The following is a 27,290-nucleotide window of genomic DNA, read 5'->3' as shown; positions in this document are numbered from 1 at the left end:
TTGCTAATTACTAAATTGTTGCTTAAATATTTAAAATATTTAAATATTAATAAATATATAAAGTTGGGTTATAGTCATAATTAAATTAATCTAAGCCCAAGTTTGAGCTTTAAGACTACAGGTTGGGCTTTGGTTGATCATCAAGTCAACTAAATCCACCCAAGTTGCACACCTAAGAGAAATGTGACATTCATAATTGCATTGAAGCAAAATGAGGACAACCCATCCATACATTATTTTTGGGGTTTTAAATAATTTTAGATAAAAATTATTAATTTTGAAGCCGAAGGAACTATGAGGGATGGGCTATCCCCATTCGTGTAGCCAATTGAACCAAAAAGTAAAAGATCTTGGGCCAACTTTTAATATTGTATTAATAGTTTTTAAGGTTGCTTTTCCCAACTCGACTCACACCCCAAGTGTAATAATATTTGTTTGGGCCTATGACACTGTGTTAATTATAAAACTATGATTTATTTTATAAATTATTACTTTAATTTATTATAATAAATATATAAAAAAATCTATCTACGCAGCCTATAAATTTATTAATATACTATGAAAATTTGGCCCAATATCTTTTATGTTTTTGGTTCATTGGGCTACACAATGGGGGGTAGCCCATCCCCAATAGCTCAGTTTGGTTCAGATAATTACAAATGTCACATTGTTCTTAGGGTTGCACCTTAGGGGGTTGGGTCAGGTTGAGGATCAACCATAGCCCAACTCGAATTTTTAAACCTCAAGCTCGGGCTTAGATTAATTTAATTATGACTACAATTCAACTTTATGTATTTATGAATATTTAAGTATTTTAAATATTTAACATTTACAAAAAAATATAATATTTAATTATTAATAAAGTAAAATAAATAAAATAAAATAAAATACTAATAGAATAAATAATTATTTTATTAAGTAATTAATAGTAATTTATTGTTTTTGTAACAAATAACAAAAATAAAGATAAATTATTTGAAACAACATTGTAATTATCAGATTTATTATTTTTGACAAATTCCGTGCATCGCACGGATCCCCGCTAGTTATATATAAGAGCGAGGGAGGGAGAGGGGCGCGAGAAAGCGCTCGACGAAAGGCAGTATCGAAGGTTAGTGACTTCGACTGCACTTTCTTTATTCTTTGTTCTTTTGTTTAGCTTTATTGATTCTTCCAATGTTATAGGGTTTTGGTTTTGTACGCTATTTTAGGATTTTATATATCATTTCGATTGTTGGATTGCATAGTTCAATAATGGGTATCATCTCTGGACTTTCAAGCACGGTTGGCGATATCCTTTGCGGATAGTACTTTAATTCTGTTTTCAGAAATATGGGTTTTGATTTAAACAAAGTTTTGTACTTCTTTTTCGGCTCCAAGGATTGCATTTTTATGTCTATTTCTGTTTTGTTGTGAACTTCTATAATTAATTATCTTCTTCCTGTTTTTCTCTTTCGGTGTTTAAGCTCTCTAAATGTATGATAGTCTAAGATAAAGATGATTATCTTACAGGTCTGTGTTTAGTTTGATTCTTCTTATTTCCGAGTGAGTCTGAATTTTTTGGGGCGTTGGAAAATTTATGGAATGGGGGATTCTAACTGGACGTTCCTGCTATATGCTATTATTCTTTGGTTTAGGATTTCCTCCATTCTCTGTTGTCACTCATTGTGCATGCTTTCCAGCAGATCCATCAATCCTAATAAAGTTTACTTGGTTTCATGGAGGGAAGAAAGAGTACACTAGAGTCCATACCTGAAGAGGAAATCTTGGATAATGATCAAGATGTTGATATGCTTGATGTAGAAGAAGGAGAGTTGGAGGGGGAGCAGAACCAACCCAATGAGCCGATAGAAATGTCAATTCAAGAGCCTTGTAGCAGAAACCGCAGGCGTTGGAAAAAAAAGAGGAATAAAAAGAAGAATGGTTCGGTGTCAAATATTACTGACATAAACAGGTCAGATTATTCTAAAATCATGTTTTCTTTTGTAATGTTTCAGTTCTGATTTTGAGAAGAAACGCTTTAATATTTTTCTTATTCAAGCTTCGGGTTGTGCTATCTAATAATAAATGGAATGGGATGCAAAGGACTGCTAGAAAGAACTAAATCACTTGATACAATCCTTTGATGCTAGAAAGTTGGATTTGGATGGCACTCCAAATTCCATAATTTATTAACTATCTCCTACGCAGTTTGATTCCCAATGCATACTTGGTACAAAGTTTGTCAAAAGGCATTCCATTTGTTCAGAAAGAGGGACATCCAAATAAAGAACAAACACTTGTCCAATTAATTGTTAAGAGAGTATATCCTTCAATACAAATGAACTAGGATTTTCTAACTCTTTGCTAGAACTATGATTTTCATTCTAAGGAATGTGTATTTCCATATCTATAATTTATGATGAAACTACTATCTTTTTCTTTTGCTGGGTAAACTTTTGGGGGGGAGGGGGGGAAGGCAATACTCAATCCCAGTCAGTGGTAACTACATCCACTTTTCTACTTTGGCTTTGATGCAGTTCATGAGTCCTCCTAAATCCCAAATCAGGAACTACACCTCTCTTTCTCTCTAGATTGTAGATATACTTAGGCCCCGTTTGACACGTCTTTCCGTGCGGGCTGTCAGCTGTTTAGAAGCCTGGCAGGCCGTGTTTTCGTCTTTTCCTGTTTGGTTAGGGGAAGATCTAGCCGCCAAAAGCCTCTGCCCCGAAAAGATGTGAGAAGCTCAATTCGAGCTTATTTTGGGAAGCTGGAAGTAAAGGTTCTCATTTTTTGTCTCATCTTCATGTGGAAAGACGGGCCTCCAACCAAACGGTCTGTGGGCTGCCAAGATCTTTATGTAAAACCCCACTACGTCTTTTGGCTATCAGATCTTCCGGAAGATCTTTCAAAAAAGACTTGCCAAACAGCACCTTCATTTAATTTTACTTTTTTAATATGATTATATTTTGTAATATATTCTTGTGTGTTCAACTATTTCTTATATATTCTTACGGTAAAACACGTTTACTATTTTTTCCTAACATTTTTATTCTCTTTTATGATTAGAAGGTATATAGTAAGAGAAAATCAAGAATATATCTTCCTTTATGGTGGAACTTGTTAATGTTCTAAGCTTATGATTCTATAATTTATTCATGAAATCCTGAAAATTCATGTGAACAAATAATTTATTATTGGATTTTCAGAAGTTTGCAATTTTTTTTTTGTGCACAATTTTAAGATTATTTTAATTTGAAAAGGAACATGCTTAATTTATAAAGGTTTTGGATATTACAGAATGGAGACTTTCACTCTGTTTGGGTTGATCTAATTTTACCTGCATTAGGTTCAAATTGTGCTCATAGATGTTGGTTTGAGAATGAATGAAGAAGCTCACCAAACTCTTTCAATTATTTTGGGTTCTAGTTGTTGGATTTCTTAGACAGATAGGGTCTGGATTAATGTCTGTTTTGGGGCCAATTTGACAAGTGTCACATTGAGCTTTTATTGTTTGTTAAACTAAGCTTACCTCTTTACATCATCCCTACCTTAGTTTATATCAATTTATCTGTTCACTTAGGGGAGGGAGCTCTTTGTTTCCTTTTAATATTCTGCAGTTCTCATTAGTTTTCTCTATCTTTTGCAGGTTTGTTATAGATACTTGTAGACATCTAAAGGAGAAGAAATCTTACTTGGTTTGGGCTGCTGTGGGTTGTCTTGGTATAGCTGCTTTAGGTGATCTTGTTAGAGAGGTAAACTTTCTATGCTTCATTCTTGTGCTGTAAGTAGTGAGATTGGATCGTTGGCTTTTTAGATAAATTACAATTAAATGAACAAAGAAAATGTTGTAGAAATTACAATATTAGATCGGCAATAAGATATAACGTTCTTTGTATAAAATGTAAAATATATAAATATGAAAATGGGTTAACATGTATATCGAAAGCTCCATTGTTGAAGGTACAAATCATTTTAAGTTAATGGATGCCATGCTATATGAAGTTACCCATAGTCTTTATGATAAGGTAGATTGGAATTGCCTTTGGAGAATTTTGGAACTTAAAAGGTTTTGGGGAAGTCTGGATTAAGTGGATGAAAGGTTGCATTAGATCAGTCTGGATCTCTATCTTGTTAAATGTCTCTTCAGTTGATTACTTCAAAACCTCTAGAGGTTTAAGGCAAGGTTGCCCGCTCTCCCCCCCTACTTTTTTACTTTGGTAGCTGACATTCTGGATGCTTTCATGAAAAAGGCTATAGATTCTGATCTAACTAAAGGCTTTGTAGTGGGGCATGAGAATATCCATATTTCTCACCTTCAATATGCTGACGATACTATCTTCTTTATTGAAGCAAAGAATTGAGGTGTTTTGAAGTAGTAACAAGTCTGAAGACAAATTTAGAGAAGAGCAGTATTATCGGCATCAATACCCCCCCTCATTTGATGACAAACCTGAAGGAGGCGATGGGTTGCAGGGAGGACTCTTCCTTTTTCTTACCTGGGTCTCCCCCTTGGGGGAAATCCGAGATCTGCATTTTTTTGGGATGCTGTAATATGTGAAAGAAGGTTAAGTACTTGGAAGTGGAATTATCTCTCTAAAGGTGGTAGACTAATCCTCATCAAGGCTATTCTCTCAAATCTCCCTATCTATTTCCTCTCCCTCTTTAAAGTTCTAGAAAAAATAAAAAATAGATTGGAAAAAATCCAAAGGTACTTCCTCTGGTAGGGAGTAGGAGAGAATGGCTGCCGCCTTGTAAACTGGAAAACGGTTTGTAAGGCCAAAAAAGAAGGTGGGCTAGGGTTGGGTCACATCTTGGAAAGAAATCGGGCTCTCTTGGGGAATTAGCTTTAGAGATTCAAAACAGAACAAAACTCTCTATGGGCCTTTGTAATCCGCAACAGATATGTCAAAAGTAGTTGGGGACGGGGCAACTCTCTCCCTTTATGGACTCATTCCTCGCGAAATCCTTGGAAAGGTATCGTTCATTCTTTTGATTCCTTCACTCCCCTTACTAGATTGAAAGTAAGAAAAGGAAATACTATTAAATTTTGGATAGACCTTTGGTGGGGAAGCACTCCCTTCTGTGAAGCCTTCCCCTCTCTCTTTAGGCTAGTGCGTGATAAGCTTGCTCTCATTTATGTAACCTTGATAAGAGATTCAGAGGGCCTTTCTTTTAACTTCAATTTTCACAGAGAGCTAAGAGACTCAGAACTTTCTGAAATCACCTCCTTACTCGCCTTACTCTCAGAAGTGTTCATCTCTCACTCCACTGAAGACAAGCTTATTTGGTCTTTAACCCCTTAAGGCTCCTTCATTACCTCTTCTTTCTTTCAACACCTAACCACCAACCCACCCCCTCTCCTTTTCCGGGCAAAACGATTTGGCTCCCCACAGTCCCCCTTGGAGTTTCTTTCATGATTTTGGGAGGCTTCTTGCTCAAAGCTAAATACTTGTGACAACCTCCAAAAGAAGTTTCAAGGCCATCGCTTTACCTCTCCTACTATCTATCTGATGTGCTACAAGGATGGTGAATCTATCGGTCACCTGTTTTTTAATTGTGAGGTGGCTAGAAATATTTGATAGTTCTTTCTCGACTCCTCATCTGGAGGCAAGTTCAGCTAGACTCCCCCTAATGCTGTTATAGAGTTTATCAACTCATGGCAAGGGCTAAAGTTGATTTTGGACAAGAGAGGAAGCTGTTTCTAGAAAGCAATTGTTCATGCTGTCATGTGGAATATCTGGGAAGAAAGAAATAGGAGGTTATTTGAGGAGAATTGGGATATGCTCCTCACACAAGGCGCTTCACAACAACCTCACAGGCACATCCCACTGTGCATTGGGAACATCTCCCATAAATAATATCACATAAGTACGGGAGATGTTCCCAATGCACGGTGGGGTGTGGCTGTGAGGTTGGTGTGAGCATGGTTCTAAATATTGATATAGGCTGATACTCCGCATATTAGCCTGTATTAGTGCTTTTTTTGTGTTTTATTTATTTATTTTTTCAAAACTGATTCAGAGGGGTCGGTTTAAGTCTTGGCTGCCCTTTGAACCATGGCCTGATCAATACACCCCTTGTAGGGGTGTATCGTGAAGGCTCTGATACGATACGTATCGGTCGATACAGTCTGATGGAGGTAGATTTGGCCCGACCTCTTGGCTGTGCGACACGTGGAAGAAGACGAGATGACCTGGCAGGAACGCCAGCTCGACACGATGACGTAGTGTGGCCGTCCCAAAGAGAGGCCCGAGCTTCTGAGCTCTTCAAAGAGAGGCCTGAGCTCACGAGCTCCCCAAGAAGAGGCCCGAGCTTCCCAAAAGGAATCCACGCTTCCTGGAAGCGAAACCCGAACTCTCACTAAAGGATCCCGAGGCTAACAGCGAAGCCCGCGAAGGGTAAGGCCGAAACTAGCCCACCTCGGGCCAGTTCGGACCATATGCCAGCACTACGGGACAGTAGGACCTACTGATCCTAACTCAAGACTTCACCTTGCACACCACTCCAGCACCTCGGCTCCAGGTCGCACGATTGTGAAACCATATCTGACAGATCCGTACTCTGGGGCAGCACGCCTGATTGGTCTGGGTCTGACAGACGACAATCACGCCGTAACGGCCATCTGCCATCGCCATCTCAGTTGTGGCAGAGACCGCCCTAGCAAAAAGGACAGTGGCGGTTATGCCTGCCCCCCCCACAGAGGCGGTTGTACCTGACTTGGCAGAAATTTGGGAGTGAGTGTACCAGGTGGTTATAAAAGGCCTTCCTCCCCCAAAGAAAGAGGTATGTGATATTTGTGCTTTCTGGTCTTGAAATCTCTTTATTTTCCCTTGCCTTATCAAGAGCATTGACTTGAGCTTCGGAGTATTCCTACCGGGTTCCTCCCCGGAAACCTCTGATTTCTTCCTTGTTTCAGGCATCTTTGACTCCATCAGAGGCAAGATTACCGGTAGTTAAGACCGACCGGATCATGCATCATCATTTGGCACCGTCTGTGGGAAGACTTCAAAAGGCCTCCCCTAACCTTTAACTCTCTCTCAAAGAAACCTCAGTATCCATGGCTTCCTCCAGCAGTAACAGGCACAACGCCAATTTGAATGCTGTAGGGGAACACCCTCAGCCCGCCACTGTATGCATCGGACAGTTCACTGTCCCCTTCTCGGCGGGCAGAATCCCTAGCCTCAATGCACCAAGCATGGTGGCACCTGTGAATGCTCCCCTTCCCCTCCCTATTGAGACAACCTTTGCCGAACCGACTGTTGTCCCTCTGGCGACCAGCCAGAATCAACTTGATGACTTGATGCAATGCATGCGGGCCATGCAAGCCCAAATGCAACAGTTCCAGCAACATCAACTCCACCAGCAACAAGTACTACACCACATTTCTCAGTATCACTACCAACAACAGTTCCCCCAACTGCCTTTGAACCAACCGTAGCTCCCACCTCGACACCCTGCTGTCAAGCCGGTCAAGCCCTCTCCTCAGGGCGGACGCCTTCACCGAGGGGAAGCTTCCCAGCCGCAGAACCCCTCCAGAAGCCAGGCCTCATCCCCGTGCAGGAGGGAAAGACTAACTACCCCCGCCTCGCAGCTCGCCGACGGATCAGGAACCTCCCAGCCAATTAAGTCGGCACCTCGGCACTCTAAGTTTGGGCTCCCGCTCACAGAAAACCAATTCGGCGTCTTGGCCGTGGACTACCACCAACAGTTCGGGCCCATTGAGCTCGGTAACACCGAAGCAAGCAACGCCAATACCAGGCCTTTCAAGCAGTAGCGGAGGCGTCAGCAAAGTCGCCAAACTACCACCCGTGTCCTGCTCGAGCTCTGAGGTAAAGAAGAAGCAAGCTCGGACAAGGTAAAAGTTGCCCCTATCCTTTCAGTCCCTTCCCCCCTGTCATCGGAACTCCTTGCGGTTCCCATGCCCAAAGATTTCAAACTCCCCCCTCTAGGCAAGTATGATGAGTCCTTTGACCCTAGTGACCATGTCGATGCTTTCCAATCCCAAATGCACCTGGCAAGGGCCAGCGAGTTCTGCATGTGTGTGGCCTTCACTACCACTTTCAGGGAAGTGGCCCGCACTTGGTACAGTATCCTGGCCCCCGGGTCGGTAAGGAGCTGGACCCAGTTTGTGCAAGTCTTCATCGCGCACTTTGTTACCAGCAAGCGGTGCCCCTGAACCGAGGAGAGCCTCCTCGGGATAGTCCAGAGGGAAGGAGAGTCCATCCGGGGCTATATCAAGGGGTTCAATGACGCGTGCTTGCAGATACCGCGCCTAGACCCCACAGTACAGCTCGCGGTAGCCAAGAGGGGTGTGACGCACAAGGAATTTAAGTGGCACATGGTGGTCAGCCAGCTCGCGACCATGGCTGAATTTCTCAAGCTCGCGGACAGATTCATAAGGACAGAGGAGGAGATCAACCAAAGGACTGAAAGTGGGATCGAAAAAAGGAAGAGGGAAGGCGAACCCTCCAATCAAGATGACAGGAGAAAGAAAGGCTCAGCTCGGGGGACGAAGCCAAGCCAGCCGTTCCGAGTTCCCATAGCAGGTTGGGCGGACTACACGCCCTTAAACACAAAGCTGGCCGAGATCTTGATGACAATCAAAGATGCTCCGTACGTGAAATGGCCACCTCGTCTGAAAGCGAACCCGAACGAGAGGAATAAAAACTTGTACTGCAGTTTTCATAGAGACCACGGTCATAGCACCGAACATTGTAATAATCTCCGCGACGAGATAGAGGAACTTATCCGTCGTGGGTACCTAAGAAATTTTGTACAGCATAATAATAATAATAACAATAATAAGATAGGTCGGCAGGGGGAGCACAACAGAGATGCCCCCGAGTCCAGCAATCGGTCGGCAGAACAGTCACAAAATCAGCCTCCGGAGGAAAGGCCAGTTCGGGGAACGATTCATGTGATCGTTGGAGGATCGATTGTAGCAGGATACACCTCGGCAGCAGCTCGAGCATCAACCCGTGAGGCCGCCAGAGAAGAACAAAATCCCCCAAAGCGGCCAAGGATGGAAGACCCCATATTCTTCACCGAGGACGATGCGCGCGGGGTTCACTACCCCCACGACGACGCTCTCGTCATAAAGGTAAAGATCAATGACTTCGAGGTCAGGCGCGTACTGGTCGACTCGGGCAGCTCGGCAGATATCCTCTTCAAAGCCGCGTTCAACCAACTTTAGTTGCGGGGAAGTGACTTGAAACCCGCAAACACTCCTTTGGCAGGCTTCAACGGAGAAGAAGTCAGGCCCCTTAGGAAAGTGACAGTACCTGTGAAAGTCGGCACATGGCCCTGCGTAGTCAGACTCAACCACGACTTCCTGGTGGTCGCAACCCCCTCCCCATACAATGCCATAATAGGTCGGCTGATCACCCATATCCTACGAGCGGTGGTCTCCACTTATCATTTGGCAATGAAGTTCCCTACAAACTTCGGTGTGGGGGTAGCACAGGGCGACTAGCTCGAGTCCCGCAAGTGCTATGTTGCCGCCCTAAAGGGAAAGACCAAGGTGCCCGGTGACCTCGAACTGGAGCGGCCTACAGAGCAAGGCGAAGAACGAGCTGCGCCCACGGAAGAAACAGTCGCTGTTCCGACCTCAGCCGCAGACCCAGCTCAGACGCTTCAGATCGGTGCTTCCGTCCAGGAACCCCTACGAATTGAATTGGTAAGTTTCTTATTCCAAAATTTAGACGTTTTTTCATGGTCCGCGACAGAGATGCCCAGTATAAACCCCGACCTTATAACTCACAAGCTGAATACTGACCCTGTAGTTAGGCCCATTAGACAGAAGAAACGCAACCTAGCCCCAGAGCGCTGGAGGGCGGTCGATGAGGAGGTCGAGAAGCTCCTCGCAGCAGACTTCATAAGGGAAGTTCATTACCCGAGTTGGGTGGCCAACCCTGTTCTGGTAAAGAAGGCAAATGGCAAGTGGCACATGTGCGTTGACTACACCGACCTGAACCGAGCTTGCTCGAAAGATTGCTTCCCCCTCCCCAGGATCGACCGCCTAGTGGATGCGACCTCGGGACATGAGTTGCTAAGCTTCCTGGATGCCTACTCGGGCTACAACCAAATCAGGATGGACTTGATCGATGAAGAAAAAACCGCCTTCATAACCGAGTTCGGCCTGTACTGCTACAAGGTTATGCCCTTCGGACTGAAAAATGCTGGGGCAACCTTTCAAAGGCTTGTGAATAAGCTGTTTCAACCCTTAATTGGCACAAAGATAGAATGTTATGTAGACGACATGGTCATCAAGACACAGTTTTCGCATGATTTAATACAAGATCTGCATTCTGCGACAATTTAGCATGAAACTGAACCCAAATAAGTGTCTTCGGTGTCACCTCGGGTAAGTTCCTAGGGTACATCGTCAACCGATGCGGTATTGAGGTCAACCCGGATAAAATAAAGGCCATCCTAGATATGAGACCACCCCGAAAAGTGAAAGAGATTCAGAGATTAAACGGCAGAATAGCCGCTCTGAGTCATTTTATGTCTAAATCAGCAGACCGTTGCCTGCCCTTCTTTAAGGCAATAAAAAGCAAAGGGTTCGAGTGGAACTCGGAGTGCCAGCTTGCGTTTGACAAGCTCAAAAGATACCTCACCAGTATCCCAATTTTGACCCGGCCCGAAGAGGGTGATGTTTTAGAACTGTACCTCTCGGCAAGCGACGAAGTGGTCAGTTCGGTATTGGTAAAGGAAGCAGATCGGGTCCAACAACCCATCTACTATGTTAGTAAAGTATTGCAGGGAGCAGAAACGAGATATCCAGAGATAGAAAAGCTAGCCTATACCCTGGTCATTGCGGCCCGCAAACTCTGTCTGTACTTCCAAGCCTATACCATCATTGTCCTCACCGACAAACCCTTGAGGCAAGTATTGCTCAGGCCCGAGGTCTCTGGTCGATTGATGAAGTGGGCCATCGAACTCAGTGAGTATGACCTCCAGTACAAGCCACGAACCGCTATCAAAGCCCAAGCCTTGGCAGATTTTGTTGCAGATTGCACGTTCAGCTCTGAGGTCCTTAGCCCGGTTGAGCACGAGGCTCCCAGGCCAGTTGAGTTCGAGCCCCGTGAGGTCGCACCCAGTTCGGTATCTCTTCTGGTCAGGCCAAGCGTGAACTGGGATGAAGAGCCCTGGATCCTTCACGTTGATGGCTCCTCAAATCAGCAGGGCAGCGGAGCCGGTGTAGTTCTCCACGGTCTGAGTGGCACGAAACTGGAGTACATGCTATGCTTCGAGTTCGCGGCATCCAACAATGAGGCGGAATACGAGGCATTGATAGCCGAGCTAGCCCTGGCGCAAGAGGTAAAAGCAAAACACATAGTTATTTGTAGCGATTCCCAGCTTGTGGTCAACCAAGTAATAGGCGAATACGAAGCCCGCGAGCCAACTATGGTCGCTTACTTGGCAAAGGTAAAAGAGGCTTTGCTTAGCTTCCAGTCACACTTCATCAAGCAAATCCCAAGGTCAGAGAACGCTGAGGCCGATGCCCTGTCCCGGTTAGCCAGCACCAGTGACAACACCATGAGAATTGTGTACATAGAGGACTTACCTCGGCCTAGCATTCTCGGGGGGGCAGAGGAGGTCGCTTCTGTCGCCCAAGCAGAGCCGAGCTGGATTGATCCACTCGCGAGCTTCCTACTACATGGAACCCTCCCCGCAGACAGCAATGCCACCAGGAGGGTAGAGCGCCAGGCAGCCAAATACGTCATAATAGACGGATGGCTTTATTGGAGATCCTACACACTCCCCTACCTGCGTTGCTTGCAGCCTCCCAAAGTCGAACTTGTACTCGACATTCATGAAGGCCTGTGTGGCGGACACCTGGGGGGCAGGGCCCTCGCTCAAAAAGCGCTACGACAGGGATACTATTGGCCAACAATGAAAGCAGACGCCGTTGAGCTAGTCAGGAAGTGCGATAAGTGCCAAAAGCACGCCAATATTCACCACCAGCCCGCCGCTGACCTCAAGTATCTCACCAGCCCATGGCCCTTCGCACAATGGGGTATCGACCTACTCAGGCCATTCCCGCCAGCAACGGGAGGGAGGAAGTTCCTAGTAGTAGCAGTAGATTACTTCACAAAGTGGGTTGAAGCTAAAACTCTTGTAACAATCACAACTCGAAACGCCCAAAACTTCTTCTGGAAGAACATAGTGTGCCGCTTCAGACTACCTCGGATACTGATCTCCGACAATGGCAAGCAGTTCGAAGACATCAAATTGCAAGAGTGGTGCCAAGACATGGGGATCTGACAAAACTTCACGTCGGTCGCACACCCACAAGCAAACGGTCAGGCAGAAGTCACGAACAGAGCTATTCTCCGCGGACTAAAGGCCAGGCTAGACCGAGCTGCCCAGCGTTCTATGGGCATACCGAACTATAGAGAAAACCGCCACCGGAGAAACCCCTTTCAACCTCACCTATGGCACGGAGGCAGTCATCTCAGCCGAAATCGAAATCCCCTCACTTCGGTTGGAAGCATACAGTGGCGATACCAATAACGACGAGCTACGTACCAACCTCGACCTGTTCGACGAGGTGAGGGACCTCACATACATCAGGACCGCAGCATACCAGCAAAGGGTAGCTCGGTACTACAACGCCAGAGTCAAGAAGCGAAACTTTCGCGCCGACGACCTGGTTCTTCGCAAGGTCATGGTACCTGAGCCCGACGTCGGCAAACTCGGGCCGAACTGGGAAGGACCCTATCGAGTAAAGAGAGCACTCGGAGGAGCGTACGAGCTCGAGATCCTGGAGGGTAGGCGAATACCCCTAGCTTGGAACATCGTCAACCTAAGGCGATATTACCTATAAATTACCGAACTGGGCGGACTGTAAGCCGCTCCCAAGAGCCTAAGGGCCAGAGTGCCGAAGTAACAAAGACCTCGACACCATAAGACCCTGTCACCTCCCCGACATGGGCAAGAAAACTAGGAAAATATCCTAAGGGCTAGAGCGCCGAGCTGAGGATGACCTCGGGAGCTCATTAGCGCAAACTAAGTGTTAGTGCCAAAAGAGTAGGCAACACGGGTACGAAACCTTGGGTGTAAAGCTCGCTCCAAGACAGGCAGAGAACAGATCGGGCATATAGCCTTACTATGTCAACTCCCCTCGAGGAATCCCCCCGTCTCGGGGACCTAACTCTATGTAGATCAGCAATATAATCACTTCGGCAAAAAAGAAATAGTTGCACAACACTTGGGCAGAAAAAGGTACTTCATTACTAATGTTTGCTTTACAGTGTTCAAAAGAAAAAAGAAAAGAAGGAAAATGAGCTCGCAGGCTCGATACACATCACTTCGGGCTCGCAGGCCCGGTATACATCACTTCGGTACTACATCCCCCTTGCCCTCAGAAGGGATGTCGACAGCACTCGGGGGGTCAACCTCGTCGTCAGAGTCCGGATCTTCATCAGCCGCAACAGCCATCTCCGGAGTAATACGCGAGGTGGTGATGGCACGGGTATTAAGTTCAGGGTAGGCGTGCCTTATCATCCACCGACTCAGTTTGAAGCCCCTCCGGTATGAGCCCACCATCAGGTCGTCGAAGCGCTTTGATGCTATGTAGTCGTCGACGACCTTCACCTTGGTATCCTCAAGGGCCTGAAAGAATATATCTGTCTTCTCCTTGATGTCGGCCTTGAGGTATTCCACCTCGTGCTCCAGGCCGCCTTTCAAAGTTGCGAGGTGCTTCACGACGAGCCTCAGAGCGCCATTCTCCCTCTGGAGTCTCCAGTTCGCTCTTCTGAGCTGAAGCTTCACCCTCAAGGCGATGGACCCGCTTCCGAACTGATCCTAGAGCCTCTTCGGCAGTCTGCTCTCCCTCCCGAGCTGACCCCAGAGCCTCTTCGGCAGCTTGTGCCCCCTTCAGGTTCCTCTCTGACTGAATTATCAGGGCGTGAATAATAGAGGAGTTCGCCTGCCAAGCAAAGAGTCAGTTAGGCAAGAAAGTAAAAGAGTGAATGGAAAAAGCACTAAGGGAAGACTTCGACGACTTACCACCATGACGTGAGATGCTGCACGTGCACCGATGTGATTGGGAGGGAGCTCGGACCATTCCGCAACCTCGCTCAGGTAAACGGCCTTCTTGCTCTTGCGAAGAGCACAACTCGGGGTCAACACACTGCCAACCCCCTCCTGGCTCCCCGAGCTGGAAAAAACAGTTGGGGTTCGAGAAGCCTCTGTAGTTTTAGCTTCCCGAGCCTCCGCAACGCCGGGCTCCGCTGCCATCTCGGGGATAGGCCCCGCCGGCTCGGGACTTAGGGCTCCATGGCCTGAGGAGACCACGCGATTTCGCTTGGTGACCCGCTTCCTTCTCTTCATTCCGACGAGTAAGTTAGCACCGCGGGTCTTCTCTGCTTCCATAATACCTGCAAAAGGAGCTTGGCATCAGTACCAAAAAAAAAAGACTAAGTAAAGAAGCCTACCCGGACTCAGACCGGCTTGAATGAGCTTGGCTTCCGAGAGGTATTCTTCGCACTCGAGCCCGACCTGGGCCCAGGACTGAAAGGTCTCCGCCATGTCTTTATCCAACATGACGTCGGGGTCAGGAACAACCGCCCTCCATTGAGTAGGAAACGGCCACCCCATAGCACTTCGGACCACGAAGTAGTCCCGCTTCCACATCGGGACTTTGTTTGGAAGCTTGTGAAGGAGTTTGAACCCCGGGCGAGGAGACAAGTAGTAAGCCCGCCTGTGCTCGGGAAGGTAGCTCGCTTGTTTCTTAAGCATGAGAAGAGTGGAAAAAATTTCTAAGTCCAAGGGGATGACGTATTCGTAGCAGAGGGATATGGTCCCAACGACGTTGCGAATTGAGTTCGGTTGAAGCTGACCTACTGAGACGCCGAAGTGGTTCAAGACTTCGACGATTAGAGGATGAAGAGGAAGGCGCAGCCCGGCAATGAGCTGCTCCCGGAAGACCACAATCTCATCTGGACCGTGCTCCCAAGGGAAGTTGCCCGAAGGTATGCTATATGCATACTCCCCGGGCAGGTTGAATTGACGAATAAGGGACCAAAGTCTCTCACACGTCATGGTGGAAGGTCCGAATGTGTCCGGCATTCGAACCCGACGAGAGGTGGACTCTAGACTACTCGGGGTAGCCCGGCCTAAAGGCCCTACCTCGGTCTCATCCAGAAGGCTGTCAAAAGAGTCAGCCCGACCCGAGGTCTCCGCCTCAGGCCCATCCAAGAGGTTACCCGAACTACTTGAACTAGACATCGCGAAAGGAAAAGGAAAGGAAATTGAAAAAGGCTAAGGGGACTCACCAAGGGAAACGCTACCGAACTAAGGAAAGTGACGCGAGCTGGGGACCTTGCATGCGAGCTCAAGGAACGATCGTTTAAATTTGGCGAAGGAAAAGTGGCCAGGGACCCCACTATTTATAGCCGCTGTACCCGCGCATCAACGGACGAGATCAAAGCCATCCAACGGCTCTCAGGAAAACCGGCTGCACGAGCCCCGAGGTGAAATCAGTTTATCGCCAATTTTTGATGTCCGATAGTTGATAAATCGCTTGACGTCCGCACATGAGTTGTACGCGACCCAGGCTGACTTCGGTTGAGCTGCGTTGACCCTGGTTGAGCCAAGAATGCAAGCGGGTTAGACCGGGAATCTTCGAGCTGGACTAAGCACGCCATGGAGCAAATCCACCCGTTAGTCTGTGAACTCCCCACGCCGGGTCAAGATCCCAAGCATGGGGAGCGGGGGGCAATTGATGGAGGTAGATTTGGCCCGACCCCTTGGCTATGCGACACGTGGAAGAAGACGAGATGACTTGGCAGGAACGCCAGCTCGACACGATGACGTAGCGCGGCCGTCCCAAAGAGAGGCTTGAGCTCTTCAAAGAGAGGCCCGAGCTCACGAGCTCCCCAAGAAGAGGCCCGAGCTTCCCAAAAGGAATCCACGCTTTCTGGAGGCGAAACCCGAACTCTCCCTAAAGGATCCCAAGGCTAACAGCGAAGCCCGCGAAGGGTAAGGTCGAAACTAGCCCACCTCGGGCCAGTTCGGACCATATGCCAGCACTACGGGATAGTAGGACCTACTCATCCGAACTCAAGACTTCACCTCGCGCACCACTCCGGCACCTTGGCTCCAGGTCGCGCGACTATGAAACCATATCTGACAGATCCGTACTCTGGGGCAGCACGCCTGACTGGTCTGGGTCTGACAGACGGCAATCACGCCGTAACGGCTATCTGCCACGCCATCTCAGTTGTGGCAGAGACGGCCCTGGCAGAAAGGACAGTGGCGGTAATGCCTGCCCCCCCCACAGAGGCGGTTATACTTGACTTAGCAGAAATTTGGGAGTGAGTGTACCGGGTGGTTATAAAAGGCCTTCCTCCCCCAGAGAAAGAGGTATGTGATATTTGTGCTTTCTGGTCTTGAAATCTCTTTATTTTCCCTTGCCTTATCAAGAGCATTGACTTGAGCTTCGGAGTATTCCTACCAGGTTCCTCCCCGGAAACCTCCGATTTCTTCCTTGTTTCAGGCATCTTCGACTCCATCAGAGGCAAGATTACCGGTAGTTAAGACCGACCGGATTGTGCATCATCACAGTCCAATATGTATTTAAATTTTGAACCTTGGGTGTGAGGCGCCATGGTGAGGAGCAGATCCGGTCCCATTTGAGGATAGTTACTCCTCCTTGGAGGCTCTTCGAGATTGCATTCTGGCTAACATTAGCAGCTCGAAGGTGAATAGCAAAATCTTCGAGGGTATCAGTCGGAATGACATACATAATAACTTAGTAACTGGCCTGCTATACTATTAACCTCTCCTTTTCACCCTCAAACCCGTCTTAAAATCACCCCAAGACAAGATTGTGAATTTATTCTAAACTTCGATGGCAGTTTTAGGAGAGCCACTAAGGACAGATCAAAGGTTGGAATTGGAGGACTGATTTGAATAGCAAATCGAGATTTGATTTGGGACTATAGTGGCCCAGCCAAGGCAGAAGATTCTTCTGATGCAGAGGCAAGGACCCTCTTGGAAGGCCTCAGAATGGCCAAATCTCAACAGCTCAGCTGCATTGCAGTGGAAGGTAATTCGGGAAATATTATTAACTGGGCTTCAGGACAGATTCTAGACCCGTGGGAGCTATCCCATCTGTTAGAAATTAGGGAGCTTGCCTCTTATTTACACTGCAGTTTTAGATGGATTCCTAGAGAATTAAATCATGTGGTTGATAATGTAGCTAAATCTGGGCTGGGAAGGGATTTTTTGTATAGCTCCAATATGCTTCCTTCCTAGAGGGCAGTCTCTTTGCTTTTGTTGTGCTTAAAAGGCTTCTACATCCTCTCATGTACACCCCCCTTTTCTGAATCTTAATGAATTCAGTTATCTTCTCTCAAAAAAAAAAAAGTTACCCATAGTCAAACCAACTTCTCTTAGGAAAAGGGAAAGGTTTTCTAATTCTGATAAAACAGATATGTTGTCTAAGTAGATATTTTTGGTTTACTAAAGTGGATTGCAAAATGAGAATGGTTGTTCTTGACAGCTTCCTCTTTAATGGAAGGCATTGAAACTCAAACAACCTTATTATATGTTCTGAAATGGTTTAAACCTGTAATGTTCTGGAAAAAAATGTTTTCAGAGAATGGCAGTTGAGAGTAGCCTGAGAAGTCATTTTAGTGTATTTGAGGGAGCTTAATTTGGGCGTTATCTGACATATCTCATAGGAAACATTATTTACGTGCTGCAACTACATTTTTTGCATAGTTTTATTCATGCTCTATCATCATTTACTTGATAAGATTGTTTATGAACTATCAATTTTTTTTTAGTATATGGATAAATGACTCAAAATATTGGTAAGAGCAAGATTAAAAAAGTAACATTATCAAGTCTTCCAATGAAGAGATGGACAGGATAGAAAAACTTTAAATCATAAGAAGGCCAATGAGTTGATGCAATTCGTTCAGGTAGAGAGAGAGAGAGAGAGAGAGAGAGAGAGAGAGAGAGAGGATGTCATCAGCGAATGAATTATTAAGGATGTCAGGAACTCCTTAACAGATGAAACTGAAGTTGGGTTGATTACTATACCCTTGAATATTTTATAGTTTATTTATTTTATCCACTGTAAGGCAAAGCAATGCCATTGAGTTCAGTCATTTCAGTCATTCTCAAACAGCTGTTCATTCATCAAAATAGGGTGTTTGCTCTGGATGCTAGGGATCTAGCTTCTTTGATGTAATGATGATGAAACAAAAGGCCTTCAGCTCCCTATGTTTTTCCAAACAATAACTACCAGTAAATCTCTCTTCAGCTCCCATCATCTTCCAAATAATAATTGTCAAACTAGGGCTGCAAATGGATTGGATTGAATCGGATATACCTAAATCCAAATTTGATTTGTTAATATTTGGATTTGAAAATATAACTGAGTTCATTCTTTGGCCAAAATTTAAGTTGGGTCAATGTGGGAAAGTATTTTGGAAGTAAGCACTCAAGTGGTCATGTGGTGCATTTGGGAGGAAAGAAACAGTAGGATTTTTGAGAATCTCTCTCTTCTTGGGAAGGCCTCAAAAGAAAAGTGATTCAGCTTATAGCCTCTTGGTCGGTTTCCTCCCTTTTCTTCCTAGGAATAAATCTTGATCAGCCAAATCTTCTTCAAGATATTGCATTCTTCAGGATCTTCTCATCAGATTTAGAACATCCTCAACTCAAGACATGTTAGTGACTTTTGCCTCAAGTTTGATGGCTGCTGCAGATGTTCATAGAGGGCCTGCTGGAGTTGGGGGGGCACATCACTGATGCTAGAGGTAATCTCTTATGGCTTTCTGTGGTCGTATAGGCACTACTGATGCCTCAGAAGCTGAAATTAGATCCCTTCTTCTGGATCCGAGGCTGGGAAAATCCATTGATTCTTTTCGTTTTAATCCATTTGAAATCCATTAATGCTTACCCATTTGCTGGTAGAAGGTGATACAAGGAATGTGATTGTGGGCCATAGCCATGATGGGGGTTTTTGGAAAATTTCCCATTTGCTAAATGAGATCTGGGAGAATTCTTCTGACCTTTGTTGTTGCTCTTTTAGATGATTACAAGGGAGATGAACTCCTTGAACGATTCTCTTTCAAAACTAGGGATGGACAGAAATGTTTTGTATAGTGCAAATACCTTACCAGTGTAAGTGCTTTGGATTTTTTGTTTCTTTTTAGTTTTTTTATACATCCTTCATGTACATTCCCCCTCCCTTTGATTAATTAATGAAAGTTACCTCTTTTCAGAAAAAAATATAAGGATTTGAATTGTATCTTATCCATTTGACTCGTATCAGATTTGGGTTGAATTCTGATTGCAATCGGACATTAAATATCAGGGAAAATCTATGATGCTGGAAAGGCATAGTACCGGAAGAGTCTTGACCAATCAAAACCCACCCATGAATTTTGATAGATTCCACTTGATTGGTTAACACATATGATACTGGTTGATTGGTCACAAATTTTTTGGATATCATGTCTTTCTGATATCATAGTCAAACCCTAAATATCATTACCTACATTCTCATGGTTTGCATGGTGAGCATAATGTTGGACTAGTGAAAGGGCACATTCTATGCACGTGTGCAAGTAAGTATTAACCATATATGATATGTGGTATTTGGATTTAACTTTTATAACATGCATGGAACCCAGGGCAACTATCCGCTTTATTATATAGATATGTTGTCATCTTCATTAACCAACAACTAGAATGGCAACTATATTATCTATTCCTGGAATTTCATCAACAACTTGACTGGCAATGATTTTATCCATTCCTGGAATTTCATCATGGATTGGGATTGTTTCATTGAGATTTTGAAGTTACAGGTGAAAGCAATACAGGCTTGCGGAGGTCAGATGACTGCTGATGGGAAGCGACCTCGAACAGGTGGTGGTATACTGTGGAACATTCTGAAAGTACGTGAACCAAAGGCTTACAAAGAGATAATGACAAAAGGAAAGGAGTTTGAGGTGTGAGAACCACCTCTATTACTTATTTATCAAAAAAAATTCACCTCTATTACTTCTCTTGCAGATAGATATTAATGTCATAAATTCATTGTAAAGTTGGAATCTATCTTAACCTATAGCTTAGTTATCAAGGCAACACTTAGGCGATAAAGCATTTTTTTGGGGGCTGCAGGTTGCTTTATGCCTTGTCTTGATGTTTTTGTATTGGAGGTATACAAATTTTAGGTGCAGTGCAACTAAGCCAGATTGTGTTGTATAGATAAAGGTGAAAAAAAGTATTATAACACACCAAATTTCAACTTAGAGATCCATAATAGAATACATTTGTTGTGGTGGGGTTTTAACTAGTGGCTTTCATCATGGTGTTCATTAGAATAAGCCACTTCTACTTCTCTCAATTCTGTAAACAAAACAAAGCATCATCTTTCTCTATCTATGTCAAATCAGGGCTCTACATCTTCATTTGTTTCTTTCCTTTCCTTTTCTTCTGTCTCTAATCACTTGTCTTTGTCTGTCTTTGTTTGTTTGTTTGTTTTCTTTATTCTTTGATCTCACAACATAAACAATATAAATATTCTTTGATCTCACAGCACAAACAATTCTTGCCTCAGACATACCCAGTATTTTGTTATAACGGATTCTGTATCAAGTGCTGGTTCTTGATGTCATCTAGGAAAAGGGTATTTTTGGCTCATTAAAAAACAGTGGTTTTGATTATCCAATATGCATGGTTACCTAGACCTTGGCTCTACGTCTTCTCTCCCAATTATGGATTATAACCTTGTAATTTCTAAATCTTATTTTGAACCTCCATTGCAGAAGCAATTAAGGAAACAAGGTATCAGACAACCGCTGGGGCAAAAGGAGGGCTCTTCTCAAAGATCTGTATGTGCATCTTCTGATGGGATTTCAGATCATGTTGCAGATGACTTGCCGCTTGCAACTAAAACACAAAGTGAAGCTGAAAGGAATGGTGCTCAAGGGAGGCGGACATCTGTCCTGAACAGAATACGGATACCTGTCGCTTATGAGGACCTCGTTGAGGAGGATCCAAAAGATGAATTTACTTGATCTTCTGAAACAAGGGAGAGAGTAGAATGTAAAGAGGCTTTTTAGGTGCCGATCTTGAGTTTTGATGATGAAATATTTGACAAGTTATTGGAGAACGTTTCATTTTAGAGAAATTTCCCCTTTCTGATGTGATGAGTTATCTCTTCTTTTACTTTGTCAAATAAATAATGAAAAGTAACAAAGAAAAGGAATAATATGATTTTCTAGTCTTTCCACTCGATCCAAGCACAAGCCTACTCGTCAACCTGCTTTGTAGTTTTTTTCCTAAACTTGATTTCTTAGATTTAAGGATTTGAAGACCTGCCTGAAATATCCATGAAGCATTTTTAACTTTGAAATAAGCTATTGCCTGGCGTCTGCCTATGTTTAATTAGTCAAGTAGCTCTAGAAACCGGCATGTTGTTTGGTGAAATGCCCATGTTTGTTTTATTGCATCGCCATTTATGCTTGCTTTTCATCCATTGATTTGTTTACCATAAGACATGAATATGGGTGGGTGGATGGAGCAGTGCAGCAGGTAGGAAAATGTGAATTTTTGTAAAGCTATTAAAAAGTAAAAATAATTATACTGTCAAATTTCACTATAAAATGCTTCTTTTAATTACAAAACTAACCATTCCCCAGATATAAGGGTGTCAATGGATCGGTTTTTGGATTGGACCCCGTTCAGTCTAAATTGATTGGATGGACCAATAAGACACATTGGATTGGATCAATCTGGTCCAAAATATTTTTTAGATTGGACTGGACCTGGTCTGTTCGTAATATATTGGATTCGGTTGGATTAAGCCAAATCTAGTCCCTTGATATAATATAAGAATATAGGTATCAATAGATCAGGTTTGGGTTGAAACAAATCTAATTCAAAACGAATTTGAACGGATTGGATGGTTCAAACATTGAATTGGACCGGTCTAAAATGATCTAAAATATTAATTGGACCTGGTCCATTTATAATGAACTTTTATTGGATTGGATCGAATTGGACCAAATCCAATCCAATTGATAGGGGTGTCCACGGTTCGGTTAATCGAACCAAGGCACTTTTTTGTAAACTGAACCGGTGGTACCCGTTTTTCTAATTCTCTAAATCGAAACTGAATCGGTACCACCGGTTAATCGGTCCAATTCAATGTCTGGACCAGTTACGGTTTTTTGGTTTTTTATATTTATAATATATATTATACAAATATATGTATAATATTATATAATAAATAATAAATGATATATAATATATTATAAATATTTGAAAAATATATAATATATATAATATATTTATAAAATAGATCATTATAAATATAATATAAGTATATACTTATATATATAATAAGTATATATTTATATAATACATAAAAAATATGTGACGTATATTAAAAATATATATCGGTCGGTTCGGTTAACTGTCGGTTTTTTTATAAGTTAATCGAAAACCGAACCGATCTTTCAGTTTTTCAAAAATCTCGAACTAAAACTAAATCACTCGATTCTATTAACCACATCACATTTTGCTGTTCAGTTTTCTTGGTTCGATTCAGTTTTTCGGTTTTTTATGGAAACCCTTACCAATTGACACCCCTTCAGATATAACTTTCTCGTTACCGGAAAAAAAAAATCAGATATAGCTTTCTAGGTTGCATCCAATTATTAGAAAGATAAACAAATATGCTATGATTGTAAATTTTTAGGCCTTAAAAAGGGTATCCTTGGCTCAACAACGGTGAAGTGGGACACAACTCAGCCTTGATCCCAACTCCCAAGTCCTAAGTTCTCAACCATTAGAGAAGACAAGGGACAGGTGGCAAGTTATTAGATACATCTACATGTCTTGTCACCTCTCCTGAGTCCCAGGTAGGATTTAAGCCCCGTCATACAGTTCTTTTGAGTGATGAACCGGCGGGAGTGCTCACAGATAGAGAAAGAAAGTGTTGCACGGGGAGAGAGTATGATGAAACTGACGAGAAAGTGGATGAAATTGAACTCTCGCAGGGATGAAGACGATAATAATTTATCTCTCCCCACTCGTGACGACCCATCTCTCGACGATTTCCGTCCAATCGACACTGAAGGTCTCTCTCTGTCTCTCTCTCTCTCCGGAAGCAAATTAAGGATTTCGTTCGTCTTTTCTTCCTTCGTTTCATTTGCTTTCAATCACGAATTTATTAGTGCTTGAATTGTTATTCAATTGATGGAACGAAAGTAGAGACAAAAAGATTGCAAGTTCAACTTAAATCTCCTGTATTTGCACTTATTATCTTCGAAATTTCACCGTCCTTTTCCTTTTCCTCGTTTTACACAGATTTATGTGTCACATGAATTTAACGTATCTTAATTATTTTCAACTACCAATATTCTCCTCTTATTTTCAACTTTCTTCTTTAAATGTTAGAAAAATTGATTATTTTGTTTTTTTTTCCCTCTTGATTTACAGAACAAGAGGAGCTGGTTCGGTCCTTAGAAAGGAGCCAAGCTAAACAGAGTTTTCTCTGGAAGGTAGGTAATTTTCATGTAAGCTCTCTCAGATGTGACTCCCATTCATGGTTTAATGGTTAATGAGTAAGGTTTTATTTGTTCTTGTAGAGTGTATTCGCGGCCCTTCTCTTTTGCTTTGCAGCATTTCTTGTGTTATCTATCTTTCATCAAGCTTCATATCCATGGGAATTGGTGAGAATTATTGCTTTATGGTGTTTTCAATTTCAGAAATTGTGAACATTTGAAATCCATTCCTTCATTTCTGTCAGCATTTGATTCGCATTACTGGAAGAATTTTACTTGAGAGACGGTTTATGAGAACCTTGTTGAGCAATAGACTTTGAAAAAAGGAGTCGCACAAAAAGTGAGTGGTTAGTTACTTTGCATCCACGATAACTTTTAGGCAATATCTATGATGCCAGACAGGTGTAATACCGAAGAACTTTCACCAATCAGAACCCCCGTAAATTTTGATGAATACCACCTGCTGATTAGTTGCCAATTTTATGATACCGGTTAAGTATGTGTTTGGAACAGTGGAAGTTTATTGACTAAACGTTTTGTACTTGATTTGTTTGGAAAATCGAGAAAAGCAATGATGAACCATTTATTGACACTTAGGCGCCATTAGACACCACATCAACAGTGAATAAATGCCTACCCGTTGGGGGAAGCACTAAAATGAAGCTTCCCCCAATGGTAGGCGTGCATATAAACCAAAATCTACTTTTGCAAATCCCTATGCGTATGGGGAATGCTGAAGTGGTGCCTATGTGGCAGTGTTTATTCAATAAACGCCCATGGTTCCAAACACACGCTAATTGGTTATAAGTTTTTAGTTTTTTTAAGATGTTATGCCTTCTGGTATCATAGTCTGACTCTAACTTTTATGCTACTCAAAATGAGCATCTATTTCTATATCCATTATTCGTTAAGTGACATCAAGTTGCTCAATCAGCTCACCTGACAACACTACTTCAAGCTTGACCAGTTCTGCACTGAGATTGACCTTTACTCTTTTATCGGATTCATGAGCCATGACAATGTGAACAATAACACTTGTTTTATTGAAATAGAGTATCCTTTGTCCTATCTTTTCTCTTTTCCACCATTTCTGTTTTGACAAGTTATTCCTGCTTTTGTCCTTGTCAATTCATCTGTCAATAGCTGCCTTTAACTGCACAAAGATTTCTACCTTGAATCTAGGTTTCAAATGATTCAAAGAGTGGCATGGCATGTAGGTTATGGGAGAATTTCCATCGACTGCCCTCTGCTTCATCACCTTCATTCGGTACTATGTGTAGGTAATTAAAGGAGGATCACTTTCTGGCATATAGCTTTTCAGCAATTTAATGGAACCCTTTACTACACCGGCATATGAAATTTCTTAATCTTGTAAAACCCATGTAACCTTTTCATGTTGCAAATTGCAATATATGGCATCAGATGAAATGCCCCATCAAATTGAGGACAGATGGAAGGAAATAATGACATATTAATGCTGGTGAATGAATGCTTCCTTCTAATTACTTTTACATAGACTGCTATTTATCATATTATGTAGAATGGTTCGGGCATTACTCATTATCAGTGCATGGAGGAAATCACTTGGGTTTTTTGTCTGTTGGCCACTGATGGACCTTCTGAGAGCTGTTATTTGCTGTCTGTTTATGGGTTCCTCTACTGAAACCATGATGGATATCTTATTTTATCATCAAGAGTTAATTATCATGCTTCTTACCTTTTTTTTTTTTTATATTGAACAGCGCTATCATGCTTACTTCATGGATGAGATTGAGTCATGGGTTGTCATCTCTGCAGGTTTTTCACCTTGCTCTCATTCTTCAATAGTTCTGGTGTTGTTGATTCATGTCATAGCTTTGAAATAAATAGATTTCATGCGCGCACACACACACACATGCAACTGGTGTTCTCTATGTTGATCTAAGCTGTTTGACGAAAAAGCTATTTTTATTTGATTGTTGTTTGTTAATATAGTTAATCAATGGTCTACGAGATGAACAGTGTGATGGATAAAAAAAACTAAGAACAGGTTGTCTTTTGTTCTGTCTGCATCCAAAGCATGTAGAATCCACTAATGAATAAAGTGCAATGTATTTAAATATCTTGCAGACTGGGTAGCTGTTTTATCCTGTTTGATGGCAATTATGGGGCTACTTCAAAGTTCAGAATCTCATCGACAATGGATTTGGTATTCCTGCTATGGTGGCATTTTACTAACAGTGTTCTGGTTATATTACATGCTGAGGTAAATCAAGTAGAATCTTTCCTCTACTTATCTATTTAACCATTGTCAAACCAAAAGAAAAAAAATATCTGCTTCCGGAAAAGTACGGAGTATTTAATGAATTTCATAATAATCGGTGAAACCTGTTATCAACCTCTATTAATTTATGTATTTATTACAGTTTGTTTCTCAATTCATTTGTTTTATAGCTCTTTTTAGGTTAGTTATTTGACTTGCCTAGTTGAGAACTGGAACCAGAAGTACACAAACCCTGTTCTATGAACCGTGTTTGTTTTCATGTGTAAAACTAAATCCCCTTGTTTGTTTTCATGTGTATATAGTTTTGGAGTAATACAACCTGTACATTTATCCATTTGGATGCTTTGTTATTCTAGGCTCCTATATTCAGTTCTTATTTTACTTTTCTGTTTATGTAATTTTATTAACATTAATATCAAATGTATGATAGGATGCCAAAATTCCGATGGGATATTATATGGCTCCCTTTTGGGCCTCTGAGGTATCAAATATCATATCCATGTATCCATCTACATATGCACCCATCTCCCCGTTTGTGTGTGTTGTTAGACTCATCCTTTTTCCGTATTGTTGAGATTGCAGTGGTGCTATAATATGCCTATATGTGGACCATCTACTCAGTGAGTCATCTGAAGAAGTAAGAAAACTACGTGCCTACATGTATGCTTATAAGGCCACCTAAAAGTTGAGGTTCAGGTTTGTTTTGTTCCTTCCGCTTTATAGCGTTTCAATGGTTGTTTCCGGAATGGCACAGTGGAGCCATTGAGAACATTTCATTCAATACAAGGGGAAACCCGTTTACTCTGTCTGCACAATGGGGATGCCAGGCTCTTGATACACACTACGCACTACTCCCGTTGATGGACCTGTTGGTTTCTTTTCAAAGTTGACCCAGTCGGGAAATTGTGGCTTTTTGCTTCTTTGTTCATTTCCTGGACGTTTTTGTTGTTTGTACTTTGTAGTTATAGAGAAATTGAAGGATCAAATGTAAAAGGTGGTTGATCTTGATTCTTAATTATATAAGCTCGTGTGGGAGATGGTTTGTCGTTGGCCTTAAGACTCCCCACCCCCCCTTCCGATCTTCCATGTCCTCTTACCAATTGATATTGAGAGAGAAGGCTGATGCAGGAAGAAGGAAAAGAGGGTAACCTTTATGAGAGGAAGCCAGTCACCCCCTATCATGTCGTAAGTTTGTCAATCGCCATTGTCATGATGATCAATGGTGGTGATTTTCTATGGAAGATCCACCTTGGCATGATTGTACTGGGCTACTGGTGATGGGTTTCATCCCTTATTCTCTTCTCCCTCTTTCTCTCACTATTCATGGTGGTTCTGGGTTTTGTTTTTATTTTCTTTTTCCCAAAATTAAATATTGGTCTTACGAGATTTTAGCTGTCGATCGGGAAAGGAGTTTGAATGGTTTAACAGTTTAAATATGGGGTCAAGTGTTTTGAGTAAATCAACACTACTCATTGATGGGTTTGGAGTTAGCCAGGGTGTCT

The 27,290-nt window shown here is 42.9% G+C and overlaps 2 protein-coding genes across 6 annotated transcripts; both read left to right on the top strand.

Moving 5' to 3' along the window:
* Positions 1–1,058: 1,058 nt before the first annotated feature.
* LOC104588206 (phosphorylated adapter RNA export-like protein) lies at positions 1,059–21,257 on the top strand. 4 transcript variants are annotated; one of them, XM_010246047.3, is made up of 5 exons: positions 1,059–1,111; positions 1,686–1,954; positions 3,629–3,734; positions 19,818–19,961; positions 20,781–21,257. In XM_010246047.3, exons 2-5 carry the CDS (start codon positions 1,719–1,721, stop codon positions 21,030–21,032), a joined length of 738 nt encoding a protein of 245 aa, XP_010244349.1. In that variant the 5' UTR covers positions 1,059–1,111; positions 1,686–1,718; the 3' UTR covers positions 21,033–21,257. The 4 variants fall into 4 exon arrangements, with proteins under 4 accessions (XP_010244349.1, XP_088748687.1, XP_010244350.1 ...); XM_010246048.3 differs by having other exon boundaries at positions 1,080–1,111; positions 1,683–1,954; XM_088892561.1 differs by lacking the exon at positions 19,818–19,961.
* A 1,490-nt stretch (positions 21,258–22,747) lies between these two features.
* On the top strand, positions 22,748–26,788 carry LOC104588205 (uncharacterized). Of its 2 annotated transcripts, none has more exons than XM_019196112.2 (7): positions 22,748–23,098; positions 23,467–23,522; positions 23,610–23,693; positions 25,268–25,322; positions 25,635–25,770; positions 26,219–26,269; positions 26,371–26,788. In XM_019196112.2, the coding sequence occupies exons 1-7, from the start codon at positions 22,918–22,920 to the stop codon at positions 26,468–26,470; spliced, it is 663 nt and encodes a 220-aa protein (XP_019051657.1). In that variant the 5' UTR covers positions 22,748–22,917; the 3' UTR covers positions 26,471–26,788. The 2 variants fall into 2 exon arrangements, with proteins under 2 accessions (XP_019051657.1, XP_010244348.1); XM_010246046.3 differs by having other exon boundaries at positions 22,749–23,098; positions 23,461–23,522.
* The last annotated feature ends 502 nt before the right edge of the window (positions 26,789–27,290 follow it).

This window comes from Nelumbo nucifera, chromosome 8 (assembly GCF_055504915.1).
Source record: "Nelumbo nucifera cultivar China Antique chromosome 8, China Antique-T2T, whole genome shotgun sequence".
In the NCBI taxonomy this organism is placed as follows: domain Eukaryota; kingdom Viridiplantae; phylum Streptophyta; class Magnoliopsida; order Proteales; family Nelumbonaceae; genus Nelumbo; species Nelumbo nucifera.
The sequence above is the reverse complement of the archived record's forward strand: the minus strand, read 5'-3'. Positions and strand labels throughout refer to the sequence as shown.

What these genes read in the sequence shown, in the direction of transcription:
- LOC104588206 (XM_010246047.3), top strand. Translation starts at nt 1,719, where the DNA reads ATGGAGGGAAGAAAGAGTACACTAGAGTCCATACCTGAAGAGGAAATC. An exon ending in AATATTACTGACATAAACAG is followed by an intron (nt 1,955 to 3,628) that starts GTCAGATTATTC and finishes TATCTTTTGCAG; the next exon opens with GTTTGTTATAGATACTTGTA. An exon ending in TAGGTGATCTTGTTAGAGAG is followed by an intron (nt 3,735 to 19,817) that starts GTAAACTTTCTA and finishes TTGAAGTTACAG; the next exon opens with GTGAAAGCAATACAGGCTTG.
- LOC104588205 (XM_010246046.3), top strand. Translation starts at nt 22,918, where the DNA reads ATGAACCGGCGGGAGTGCTCACAGATAGAGAAAGAAAGTGTTGCACGG. An exon ending in CTTCATATCCATGGGAATTG is followed by an intron (nt 23,694 to 25,267) that starts GTGAGAATTATT and finishes TATATTGAACAG; the next exon opens with CGCTATCATGCTTACTTCAT. An exon ending in ATGGGTTGTCATCTCTGCAG is followed by an intron (nt 25,323 to 25,634) that starts GTTTTTCACCTT and finishes AATATCTTGCAG; the next exon opens with ACTGGGTAGCTGTTTTATCC.